Source organism: Palaemon carinicauda, unplaced genomic scaffold (genome assembly GCF_036898095.1).
Source record: "Palaemon carinicauda isolate YSFRI2023 unplaced genomic scaffold, ASM3689809v2 scaffold109, whole genome shotgun sequence".
Taxonomy (NCBI): domain Eukaryota; kingdom Metazoa; phylum Arthropoda; class Malacostraca; order Decapoda; family Palaemonidae; genus Palaemon; species Palaemon carinicauda.
The window spans coordinates 207,501-221,656 of NW_027168582.1; the positions used below are offsets into that span (position 1 = coordinate 207,501).

The window sequence follows — 14,156 nt, forward strand, 5'->3', positions numbered from 1 at the left end:
TCTATTCAATTCTTGAACCAGCCTTCCTTACTCTCTTCACTTCTTTCCAAAACTTCTTCTTATTCTCTTCATATGAATGACCCAATCCCTGACCCCACCTCAGGTCAGCTGCCCTCTTTGCCTCACTTACCTTCGCTTTACCTCCACATTTTTCTCTCTATATCTTTCATACTTCTCTGCACTATTCTTCAAAAGCCCTCTTTTTCTCTTCCACTTTTACCTTCACTCCTTCATTCCACCATTCACTGCCCTTCCTCATGCTGCCTCCAACAAACTTCTTGCCACACACATCACTTGCAATCCCTACAAAATTTTCTTTTTACTAAGTTCCACTCCTCTAAATTACCAGTTTCTCTTACTTTCACTTCGTCATATGCCATTTTCAACTTTTCTTGATATTTACTTTTAACCCATGGTTTTATTAGCTCTTCAACCCTCACTAGCTCCCTTTTACATCCACCTAATCTATTCCCCCACTCTTTTGCTACAACTAATTTTCCTTCCACTAAAAAAATGATCAGGCATACCATTAGCCATACCCCTAAACACGTGCACGTCTTTCAATCTTCCAAACATTCTTTTAGTTATCAACACATAATCCATTAACACCCTTTCTACCACTCTTCCATTTGCCACTCTTACCCATGTATACTTGTTTTTATCTTTCTTTTTGAAAAAGCTAGAACTTATCACCATCTCTTGCTCAACACACATATCTACTAGTCTCACACCACTCTCATTTTCACCTAGTACGCCATACTTCCCAATGACGCCTTCTACCTCTCCAGCACCCACTCTAGCATTTAAGTCACCCATGACAACAACCACAATTCATTCTACCCAGTCCTTCTACACACCTAGTTAATTCATTCCAGAACTCATTCTGCTCTTCTTCACTTTTCTCACAACCTGGCCCATACGCACTGACAAAAGCCCAACATTCCCTACCCAACCTAACCCTTACCCACATTAACCTAGATGATATCTCCTTCCATTCCACTACTTTACCTGTCATCCATTCACTCAGCAATAAAGCCACACCTTCTCTTGCTCTTCCCCTTTCAATCCCAGACACTCTACCAGACATTTGACTAAACATCACTTCACCTTTCCCTTTTATCTTTGTCTCACACAAAGCCAATATATCCATCCTTCTATTTCTAAACATACTTCCAATCTCACATCTTTTACTCTCTATCGTACTACATCCACGCACAGTCAAACACCCCAGAACTAGAGTACGGGGAGCAGTCACGCTCCCCTCAGCTCCACCTCTTTGATGTCTCACAGGATTATAATACAGGAGAGGGGGTTCCCAGCCCCCTCGCCCCGTCCCTTTTAGTCGCCTCTTACGACACGCAGGGAGACGTTGACGCTATTCCAATTGTTTTTATGCCCTGTGGCCACAGGTGGCTATATATATATATATATATATATATATATATATATATATATATATATATATATATATGTATGTATATATATGTATAAACATATATATATATATATATATATATATATATATATATATATATATATAGATATATATATGTATATTTATACATATGTATGCATATATACATATATATATATATATATATATATATATATATATATATATATATATATATATATATATATTTATATATATATATATATATACATATATAAATATATATGTATATATATATACATATATATATATACATACATATATATATATATATATATATATATATATATATATATATATATATATATATATATATATATATATATACATGCATATATACATATATGCATATTCCATATATATATATATATATATATATATATATATATATATATATATATATATACATGCATATATACATATATGTACATTCCATATATATATATATATATATATATATATATATATATATATATATATATATATATATATATATATATATATATATAAGTACCATGCTATTACAATAAAAAAAGAAAAATTATTTTCGATTAAATACTGCAGTAAATTTCGACCGCGTCTTCCAGCTCTTCTAGTATAGGCTATGTATGTATCAATGTCGGATGTATATCTCAGTATCATTCAGTTTTTTCGTGTATGCCTGGTCTGTTGGTGTGCATATTCCTAATGTTGAATTAAGTGCTTTAGTTCACTTTGCTGAAATTAATTGGTATTACCGTTTTAAGTACATTAAACCCTGCGTTAGAACACTTATCAAGTGACAATAAAATTTTTGAGGGAGTAAGATCAATTCCCAGGAACTGATATGGTTGTTTTATCGGTAAGCTTTCACTTTGTCCAGTATTTGGAAATTTTATGTGATTATGATGCAAATTGATTGCTAGGATTTTTTTTTTCAATATCACTTGTAATCTATGTGGCATGAAAAGCTCACAATACTGTAATTGTTCAATAAGTTTACCGGGTCTAAATTTAATATATGTTTGAAACAAAGATGAAGTTTTAATTTGCAAGGCAACTAGTATGGTGTCTTTGTTGTTTATAAAAAAAAATAATAGATCAGTAGATAAGAGGAAAAAAAAGGGAATATCTTCAAAGAAATTAATTAAAATTTTCCTAATATAAAGCTTGGAATTTACAAAATTATCCAAACTTTGAAAAACTAAAACAATAATCAATATCTTCAATTCAATAGTTTCTACAAGAAGAATGTAGTTAAAAAAGATGTGGAAAATTGAACTCATCCTTCTCTCTCTCTCTCTCTCTCTCTCTCTCTCTCTCTCTCTCTCTCTCTCTCTCTCTCTCTCTCTCTCTCACATCCTAATACACACACACATACATTTCCAAGTGGTAAAAAATTATATAAGAGGTGGAAATGAAAATATTGTGTTTTCGATATGAATCAAGTTGGAAACGGAGACAAACTACAACTCGACAAATCGAGAATTGCCATTGATGGATAGTCTAACGGAAGGATGCAGAGGTAGTGAGCTGATGAGGTTTCCTGGGAATGTACAGTATATTCCTGTACTAAAAGTATTTGTAAAAATTACTGGTGAAATGTTTCACATATTTATATTGGGATGTTGTTATTTCATACCTACTCACCTTATAAATTCAGTTATAAGGAGAGGGTTTCAAATGCATAAAAAATAGCTCTAAAACAGCTTAAATTTGCGTCAGCTTGCGGGGGCTGACAGCAACTCCACCCCACCCCCCGTACTCCCAGTGGCTTTGGTTATGTTTTCCGACGCCCTCTTTTTGAAGTTGCTGGATCCGCAGGAAGCAATTCTATCTCCTTTTTCAATTTTCTTTTTCCTAGAAATTGGATCACAGAGATCTTCTTCTTCTTCTTCTTCTTCTTCTTCTTCTTCTTCTTCTTCTTCTTCTTCTTCTTCTTCTTCAGGGCCTAAAGCAGCCTCATCTTTTTTTTTCCAGTTAAATTTTTTTTTCAGTTTTGTTTTCGGGAATTTGATTAATTTTATTTGCATCTCATCGGGGTGCTGCTCTTCCAGACGTTTATTTGTGTTTGGAATCCCATTTGTTGTTGCTAGGTTACTTGAAGGTTCTGTTGTTGTTGTTGTTGTTGTTGATTTATGCACTGTTTTAAAAGAAGACTCAGATATGTTACCTCATGTATCTTTTTTTGTCCTGCCTACATAAGTGACTGGTTTTTATGCCTGTGGAACTAAAAGGAATGGAAAATATTACATACTTGGCTAAATCCTTAGTAAATATCCTGAGAAATACAGGAATTACATAATGAACTAGAGGGACACTCATTAAAGCGCAGACCTCCACCGCAGCAACTTATTTCTGGACATTTTGCTTGACCGTGACCTTGCCCTTTGTCCTTGATCTTCCAAAATGTAATTATTTCCAGAATTTTACATAACAGTTAATCCATGCTAGCATCATTACTCTATGAATAAAATTGTGGCCAGGAAGCTGGTTACAACAAACTTACAAAAACACACAAACAAGGTTTAAAACATGACATCATTCCAACTTCGTTGGCGGACGTGGAAATACTATTTGTATATTGATTGAGCACTTGGATACTCAACTCTTTAATAAAGGTTTTTAATAACTCCTCTTGAATTTATTTCAACTATTATCGTGGAACATAAGGTAACCGATTTATGTATGGGCTTGTCCATCATCTAAGGATATTTCTGATAATGTTCGTAAAGTAAATGCTAACCGGTAGCTGTAACGTTATCTTCAGGCATGGTAACTGTTGGCGGTCGTGTTAGTCTGAGATATGGATCCGATAATAGATAAAGCATTAAGCAAAAGACAATAAAAGTCGAGGTATGTATATGAAAAACATACTTTCTATGAGCGATTCAAATTCAACAAATATTACACAGTAGTCAGAGTTCATATTTAACCCAAAATCCAAAATTATTCAGAATCAAAATCTAGATATAAATCAAAATTTGATTGAGTCTTTCTCAACTCACTTCCCATCCCTGCACAAAAATTCACTAAGATTTGAGATCTCCTGTAAACAAACAGCGATGCTTGTGACTCTATAACTACCTCCCATATACGCCAAGCGTAGGTGAAAACACAATTAATACGGCAGAGAATATTATTTAGCAAGGCGAGCAAGGCTGATGGGAATATTGAAAGATCTGTTACAGGTTGGTAGTCAATGACATGCAAAAGGAGAGGTATTGTATGGATCGAGAAATATTACGGGGAACACACGAGAGAATGTTAAATATAGCTGAGAAAACAGATGGGATCCTTTGTTTATGGAGATGTATGGATCTCTCCTACGGAAAATGAAACTTTCAAGTATCATCTACTTATAGAACTCTCTCTCTCTCACTCTCTGTCTCTCTCTGTCTGTCTGTCTGTCTGTCTGTCTCTCTCTCTCTCTCTCTCTCTCTCTCTCTCTCTCTCTCTCTCCTCTCTCTCTCCTCGCCAGTCTTGAATGACCATCTCTCCTATTCTAAAAAAATAATAAAAAATCCTGAACCATTTCTTAGTTTACTATAGTCGTAGTCGTGTATTACAAAACTCTCTCTCTCTCTCTCTCTCTCTCTCTCTCTCTCTCTCTCTCTCTCTCTCTCTCTCTGTCTCTCTCTCTCTCTCTGTCTGTTGGTCTTCAATGACTAAGTCTCATAATACAAGAAAAAAAAAAAAAATCTTGTCCCCTCTCTTAATTTGCTGTAGTCTCGTATTACGAAGTTGCTCTCTCTCTCTCTCTCTCTCTCTCTCTCTCTCTCTCTCTCTCTCTCTCTCTCTCTCTCTCTCTCTCTCTCTCTCTCTCACGGCTTCAAAGGTAATTCCCTGCAGTAAACTACAGAGACTGTCGGCAGTAATGAGAAAGGATCCGCTGATTGATGAATCTTCTTTTGGATGAGACGGTCTCCTAAAAATCATTACTCAACCATTTATATTATTCGATTCAACTTTTAATTTTGACACTTGTTTTATTGGCCGAATAACTTATCTCTTTTTTCTCAGTTACAGATATATTATTAAAAACTAATTCGTTCCTGAGAAAATACATGGAAATGAATGTTCATTTTTAGAAACTTGTCTCAGTGATTCTGAGTAAAACTTCCTTATTCAATTACGGAAATTCCTGAGGGAATTATCTCACTACTGGGGGAACACATGGAAATGGTACTTTAATTTTTGTATTTCCTTTTATATCCCAGGATTAAGTCTTCTATTTTCTCCTTCCCTGAAATTTCAGAGTAACTTATTCGATGCTGAAAACTGAAAATTTAGAGGTTATTGAGAATAAAAGGGAGCTCAAGATAACAATATGCTACAGTTTTGATACAGGGCAGCCATTAACGGAGGAAAAAAATATAAGGATGGCCATTAATACGATCGAGAGGGAGGCCGAGAATTAGATGGCGAAATAAAGTTTAAGATGATCTGGAGAGAAGAGGTTTGGTGGAAGAGGGCGCACAATAGGCAACCAACCCCTTAATGTAGGGATAATGGTGGAGAAGAAAAAGAAGAAGAAGAAGAAGAAGAAGAAGAAGAACAAGAAGGTTAATATGATACAATTCAATCAAAAGAAAACTGCCAATGTTTTTTATAATATAATTTCCTCAAATGATCAAAGATAACTGACCGTCTTGTCTTCCATATAAATAAAAATAATGTTAAGTATGTTATGGATGGTAAGTATGGTAAGTAATGTATATAGCCTACACGATATCTAATCAAGGCCATATTGTTAGCAACAAAAACTGACACTGATGTTTTTTTAGAAGCTATGTAAATTACACTCTCAAAAAATTATATGGTTACATGATCAAAATTAAGGAAAAAGTATAGCTAAACTAAGAGTGGTCTCATATTCTAAAATTTCATGAAATAAAAGGAAATAGAAATCTAATATCTCAAATTTCAATTCTTCATGGACAAGCGTCGAGGGAACGTATCCGACTCGGAATCTGTAGGTCGGGAATTTAAACCCTGCTCAGAGACCAATAGTTTTTCACTAATTGCTGCAACTGTATCATCATTGAGATTTAGCAATAGGGGATTTTGGGGGACGGGGGCTTGTGGTGGAGGCTATATGTTCAACTACTGAGCAAACACCAGTAGTTGGAACTGGCGGCAATTCTCTCATTTTCACTCTCCAAAGACTGAGTAAATCGATGAAGGATTCACTGGCTAAATTCATCAAAGGATAGCCAGTTTCTGCGTTGTACTGTCCCTATCTAACTAAGGCAAGTGACCACTGCTGGTCCATACTAATTATAGGATGATCATCCGCCTGGCATCATGAGTGAAAGCCGAATTGACATCTTGTCTATCGCCTTAAATCCAATCCGTCACTCTGCTGCCAGTGACTTTATCGAGTTTTAGGGACCATCTCCTCCACAGCCAAAGTTCCCATTACTCCACCAAGTTGCTCATCCGCTTATACAACAGTTGGCAAACCTGGGCTACTAAGAAGCTTAGCGCAGTATTCACCCTGCTGCCAGTGACGTCATCGAGAATTAAGGGGCATTTTCTCCAAACACAAAGTTCTCGTTACGCCACCAACTCTCTTATCCGCTTGTATAACCGATGGCAAACATGGAATACTAAGAGGCCTAGCACGGTAGGCACTCACCCTGCTGCTAGTAACTTAATCGAGATTTACGGGGGCATTTCCGTCAACAAGTTGCTCATCCGCTTATATAACCGTTGGCAAACATGGATTACTGAGATGCCTAGCACAATATTCACCGTGCTGCCAGAGATTTAAGGGGGCATTTTCTCCAGACCCAAAGTTCTCCTTACTCCATCAAGTTGCTCATCATCCTATTTAATCATTGGCAAACAAGGATTTCATCAAGATTTAAGGGGGCATTTCCTCAACACTCAAAGTTCTCGTTACTCCACCAAGTTGCTCATCCACATATATAACTGTTGGCAAACATGGATTGCTAAGATATACTTAGTATACGGATATATATGTATATATATATATATATATATATATATATATATATATATAAATATATATATCTATATATATATATACTGTATATCTATACATATATATATATATATATATATATATATATATATATATATATATATAGTATATAGTTTATACACACACTTATATATATATATATATATATATATATATATATATATATATATATATATATATATATATATATATATATATATATATAATATATATATATATATATGTAATAGTTAATATTACATGTTTAAAACACATGACGTAATATGTCATTTTGGATGAAGATGCTAGCCGTGGGACTTGCTGTAGTCATTCAAATCATAAACAGGACGCACAATGCAGCCTCAACAATGTAACATTCTTCTTAAACGTCAACACCAATGTATCAGCGTGCGAAAGTTTGTGACGTCACCGGATGCAGGTGTCTTCCGAGATTGTGACAAGACTGCTATGTCAACTAAGCCTACGATATCTGTGATATCGATAATTTAGTCAGTTCATATCTATACTTCACCAGAACTGGTCATCTGACCAAACCAGCTCCCTCCAGTGATGGAGATGTTTAACTCTGTTGTTTTTAACAAATAAATACTTTTAAAGCTAATAAGATGTACTTCGTTATCCAGCTATACACATCTTAAACAACACATACTCAATGTGTGCTTATAAAAGTAGCACACTAATAAATGGTGGCAGCGGTTAAACTCTAAGAATTAGAGAAAGATCTTCAAGACTTCAAAATAAAAGCTGTAAAACCAGAGAAAGATCTTCAAGACTTCAAAATAAAAGCTGTAAAACCAGAGAAAGATCTTCAAGAACTCAACATTATCTACATGAATCTACAATTTTGACTAAGTAATATAGTCCATCGAAATAGTTAACATTAATGAATGTTATGAATACAAACCGATGAACTGGATCTTCAATCAACATCCTAGGAAACCCAAGGACTGGCGTTCAACGTTTGCAAAACATACCCAGGAAGCACTACATTCAACAAGAAACTCGAACGATACATCGCTAACAAAACATCAAGAGAGAGAGAGAGGATGTGTCGACATCACACAGACCCATATATAAGTTAAGTACAAATTTTTGAATTCATTCCAGTTTAGGCAGTGAAGTGTAGTTATCACGAGTCGTTAGTCGATTATTACTGGGGTGAGTGAATTGCTAATCTTTTGTTTCCGCTCATTAAAGGAAACTGTGTTCAACTCCGAATTCTCATCTAGAATTTTTCTCTCTTTGTGCTAATTCCTTTTTCTTTCAGAAATTCTCGGGAAATGTTTTGGGATTAGTAACATTGTTTAGGGAATTTTGTTATACATATGCGTTTACGCAGTGGACGTCTGTACTCATATAGATATTTTGATAGAATTGCAAGGGGTCGAAGAGATAGGAAAAGAAATACAGCAGTCATGACTCCCCCTGTGAGCCCTACCCCTGGACCTAGTGGCGTAGGCCAGACTAATCTTCCTCCAATTGTGACGCTTGTAAATGCCAGGTCAGCAATCCTTCCTTTTCAGGGTCGGGTCAACGGGTTCTTGCCACAAAATGTGGAGTCATGGATTTCATCCGTCGATGCCCATTTAAATGCCAAACAAATCGTAGACCCTTTTGTACAATTACAAGAAGCTAAAAGTTTTATAGATTTTTCTACGGGGGATGCGAGTGCATATTCAAGAGGTGTTTCATTTCAAGAAGCAGTTACCTGGGATGATTTCAAAGTTAGGTTACGCGCGGTCTATGGGGGTGAGGAAGCCTTGGATGTAGTATTAACGTTATGAAATACACTTAATCAAGTCACTATGAATTGGCTTAATGTTATTGAGAGAGCAGCTCTCATAGCTGATAGGCTTAATGAATATCAGGACATTTTAGGTCATTCCACTTGGGTTACTAGCGATAACATCTCCGTGAAAGATTTTTTACGATTAATGTATTTAACTTGCATGACACTTATGTTGCCTGATGCTTTAGTGCGGTGTTTTGATAAGAAGTTAACTCCTGCAAGTACGGAATTGGATGTCTATAAACAGATAAAGAAACACATGTCCAAGTGTCCAGATCTCGATCCCGTGTTAACTCAAGTTTTTGCAAAGAATGAAACAAAGCCACAAACAGTGAACGTAGTTAGCAGTCAAGTAGCGGGAATGACGTGTTATAATTGCAAACGTCAAGGTCACTTAAGCGCGGACTGCAGAACGAAATTCTGCTCGATTCACAACAGTGCAACACATTCATATAGCCAATGTTACTCGCGTAAGACACAACAGAATCCCAGAAATACACAGTCAATTCCACAGTCAGTTCCATATGGAAATAAAAAGAAAAATCCTCATTTTAACAATAAGAAGAAACAACCAAATGTCAATGCAGTTCAGAGTCCAAAACAAACAAACACTTCTTCGAATATCGCTGAGCCTGGGTCGTCAAACCAGACCTCGCAAGGTCAGACTAATCTTCAGAATGTGCAGAGCAAAGCAAATACCACATAGTTAGCTCTAGAGGGGAAGAGAGTGATGTTGGGTCAAGGTCATTCATGTCAACATCAATAGTATTGAATAATCAATTTAATGTTTTATCAGATAATTGTGAGACAATAGATTTTCCTATGAAACACACGGCCGAATTAAGTAAAACAGTGCATGCTCCCGTAGATTTGCAACGAATTCATACAAAAATAAGCCAAAATGAGTTACAGCCAACCTTATATGCTGTAAATTTAGAACACAAATCCTTTACGTTATTTTTTGACTCTGGTAGTCCACGTAATATCATGGATTTGAAGACACATCATTTGTTGTTTTCGAACTTTCCGATTGAAAAATCTGGAATTAGACTTTCAGGTATAGGAAATAATGAATTAAATGTCATAGGCATAACTCATGTTCGGTTCAAAGTTGGTAAACGCACGTTTGCCGATACGTTTGTTGTTGTAAAAAACATTAATATGTATCCAGCTGTAATTATAGGATACCCATCTATGGGAAATCAAAACATTATCTTAGCCCCTGCCAAGCACGGCGTGTATATCAAAGGGAAATTCTATAAGTCTTCTAATACCTTAAAATCAATTTTGGATAAAAAGGAGACGACAAATGTAACCGTAACGTACGTTGAAGAACCAATAACTTGTCTCACTAATAAAGAAATAATATACGCGACCCAGCAGAATTCTCGTTCACCCGTAATATCATCTTGCACGCAATCTATCGAACCAAACGTACCTTCGAATTTAATAGTGCAAATAAAGAAAACATTACCGGGATCTGAAATATTAATCCTTTCCGATACTTTGAAAACTAACGGATTGTCTGTCACACAAGCTATTTATACAGTAGGCTCACATCAACAATGTAATATTGAAGTCTGTAATCATTTAAATACCACTTTAGTAATTCACAAAAATCAACATATCTTGGATGTAGAAGTTTATAAACATCGTATTCTTACCGTTGCTGAAATCAATCATTTTCAATCAGTTGCGGATGAATCCCTTTTGCGATCTATTAAAAATAAAATCAATAAAGACATTCAAGACGAAGAAATTCAGCAGAAAATTTTTGAACTTTTAACTAAATATCATGATGTTTTTTCCACTACGGATGGATCCATAGGAAAAACAGATGTGATCGAGCATCAAATAAGGTTAAAGGACAAGCAGAAAATTATCTATGTACCCTCGTACAGACTCCCTATGAAATTCCAGAATGAAATAAATGATGAAGTAGGTAAAATGCTAGAAGAAGGAGTCATTAGGAAATCAAACAGCCCTTATAATTTTCCTTTAATAGTTGTACTGAAAAAAGATCGAACATGGCGTATCTGCGTCGACTTTCGTTGTCTAAACGAGGAAACGATCCCTGATTGATTCCCAGTGCCATGTACTGACGATATTTTGTCTTTGTTAGGTCAGAATAAATATTTTACCAATTTGGACTTACTTAAAGGCTCTCACCAGATATCATTAGAAGAAGATAGTATCCCATACACAGCCTTCAGCACAGCCAGGGGACATTATGAATTTTTACGGATGCCTTTTGGTTTACGTTGTGCTCCTATAACATTTACAAGAATGATTAACATAGTGTTTGGAGACTTGTTAGGGGATATATTGCATGCCTATATAGATGATCTTGTAATCTTTTCCAACACCTTTGAAGAACATCTACGTAAGTTAGAACTAGTACTACAGAGATTAAGACAACATAACTTAAGGGTAAAGATTAGTAAGTGTGAATTTTTCAAAACAGAATTAATATATTTGGGTTTCATGGTGTCAAGCCAAGGTCTTAAAGTAGTCCATGATAAGGTGTCGGGTATACGTAATTTTCCCATACCTACTAATGTCAAGGGAATACACCAATTTCTGGGTTGTAGTGGATATTACAGGCGTTTTATACACAACTATTCAATAATAGCCGCTCCTTTAACTGATCTTACGAAGAAGGGCGTAGATTTCATATGGTCTGAGCAACATCAACAGGCGTTTAATACTTTGAAAGATGAACTGTGTAGTTCTCCTATCTTAAAATTTCCTGACTTCGGTAAGGAATTCTTCATTGCAACAGATGCCTCAGACTTAGGAGTAGGAGGGGTATTGCTTCAGCAATATGATAAACAATTTTTCTCGATAGCTTTTTATTCACGAAAATTGAGAACTTAAAGTAAGTATGCAGTAATAGACAAGGAAGGGCTAGCTATTGTTAATTCACTAGTGCATTTTAAGTTCATAATTTACGGTTATCCCGTTAAGGTTCTTACTGACCATAAACCACTAACAGAGTTCTTTAAAGGCTTCAACCACAGTCCTAAACGAACTCGGTGGCATTTGATCATTCAAGATTTTGGCGCAAGAATCGGGTATTTACCTGGGAAAGCAAATATCATTGCGGATGCATTATCACGCAACCCCGTGTCATCTTGTACAGAGACTTTAGCTGAATTAATAGATATATCAACATCCATGCCTATTATTAAAAAGATATCTGAACAAGAAGATTTAGGCTGGAGCGCTGAATTGTTACAGACTGAGCAAAGAAAAGATCAGAAAATAGAAACAATTATAAATGCTTTGAAAGGCAATCATAAGGAAAAGGAATATATAAAGTATAAGCAGTAGAATTATATAATCAAAGATAATATTCTGTGTAGGACTCTGACAAGGAAAACCCGCAATACACCACATGTAACTAACGACCAGGTAGTAGTACCAATCTCACTTATTTCCACTGTCCTGAATTGGTTGCATTCAAATCCATTACATGGACACCCGGGGTTCTCATTAATGTCACAGAAAGCCAAATCATTGTTTTATTGGCATACGATGCTTACAGATATAAAAAAACACATAGCTAATTGTCACACATGTCAGGAAAACAAAGGGCATACGAAAACACCTGTCAGCCTAGGAGCTTATCCTGTGCCCAATCAACCCTTTGAAAGAATACATTTAGATTTGTTAACAGGATTTTACGAGTCAGACAGAGGAAATAAGTACCTCTTAGTAATTATAGATGCTTTAACTCGATATACAGAACTAATAGCGCTTAAAACTAAAACTGCGATTGAATGCGCTAGGAAATTTTACGAGTGTTACATTTGTAAACATAGAATTCCACACATGATAATCTCAGACTCGGGTGGTGAATTTAATAATCACTTTCTTACCTCATTGTGTGAATTCCACAGCATAAAGAAAATAAATACCATGATATATCACCCAGAGTCGAATGGGCTAGTGGAAAGAGCAAATAGGAAGATATTAAATATATTAAGAGTAACACTAGGGGGATCAGACCCCAACTGGGATATTGCAATACCGGCGGCACTGAGTACTCTGAATCATTCATATCATATATCAATTAAAATGTCACCGCATGAAGCATTGTATGGTACCCCAGTTAGAACGCCTTTCCATGTATTAACGCCTACAACTAATCTATCAAATCCTTTAAAAGAATGTATAAATGCAAGTATAAGTCGATATGATATCCTTCGAAAGAATTTAGAAGAACCACAAATCATAATGAAAAGGAATCATGATAAAACAGCGAAACCAACTAAAACATATACCGTGGGTGATAACGTATATATTCAAATCAATGTACGAAAAGGGCTCAATTATAAACTAACACCTAAGTTTGAAGGCCCATTTAACATTTTGGAAACATTAACGGCCAATAGGTTTAGAGTTCAAAACGTATCCCAACCCACGGATGAGAGAATAGTACCATTGGCTCACATAAGAAATTAAAAAGAAAAGAGAGGAAAAGAAGGGAGGGAAATTTTTTTTTTTATTTTATGTGATTAAAAGTTTTCTTTTTAATACAGGAGTAATTACATATATTTTTCTCGTTACAGGTTTCCAAGATGAATTTTTTGTTGTTGGGAGTGATATTGTTCACTCAGACATTTTTCTCGTGTGGGATGAGCTCTAAAACTAAAAGTATAAATTTTAAATAGGGCACTATAGTTGAAAGACAAGAAGACGTTTTTATTACATCAACCAACGTAGTTGTAGAAGTGAATATGCAAGCAATTTTTCTTCAAGAGAATGATGTCACTAGCTTAAGAACCGCCATTTCAAGGTTTTCTGCCTCATTGGATGAGTTGCATAGAAGACATTTTCATTTGACTACATAGAGTTTGCTTGGATCAACATTAAAAGTTGCAGAGATGCTATCTGATGACTTGAAAAATAAGACTTACGAG

At 35.4% G+C, this 14,156-nt stretch overlaps 1 protein-coding gene across 1 annotated transcript; it reads right to left on the minus strand.

Annotated features, from left to right (window-relative positions):
* Positions 1-3,153: 3,153 nt before the first annotated feature.
* LOC137635268 (uncharacterized) lies at positions 3,154-4,206 on the minus strand. Its single transcript, XM_068367731.1, has 2 exons — positions 4,179-4,206; positions 3,154-3,575 (listed from the first exon to the last, which is right to left on the minus strand). The coding sequence occupies exons 1-2, from the start codon at positions 4,204-4,206 to the stop codon at positions 3,154-3,156; spliced, it is 450 nt and encodes a 149-aa protein (XP_068223832.1).
* Between the last annotated feature and the right edge of the window lie 9,950 nt (positions 4,207-14,156).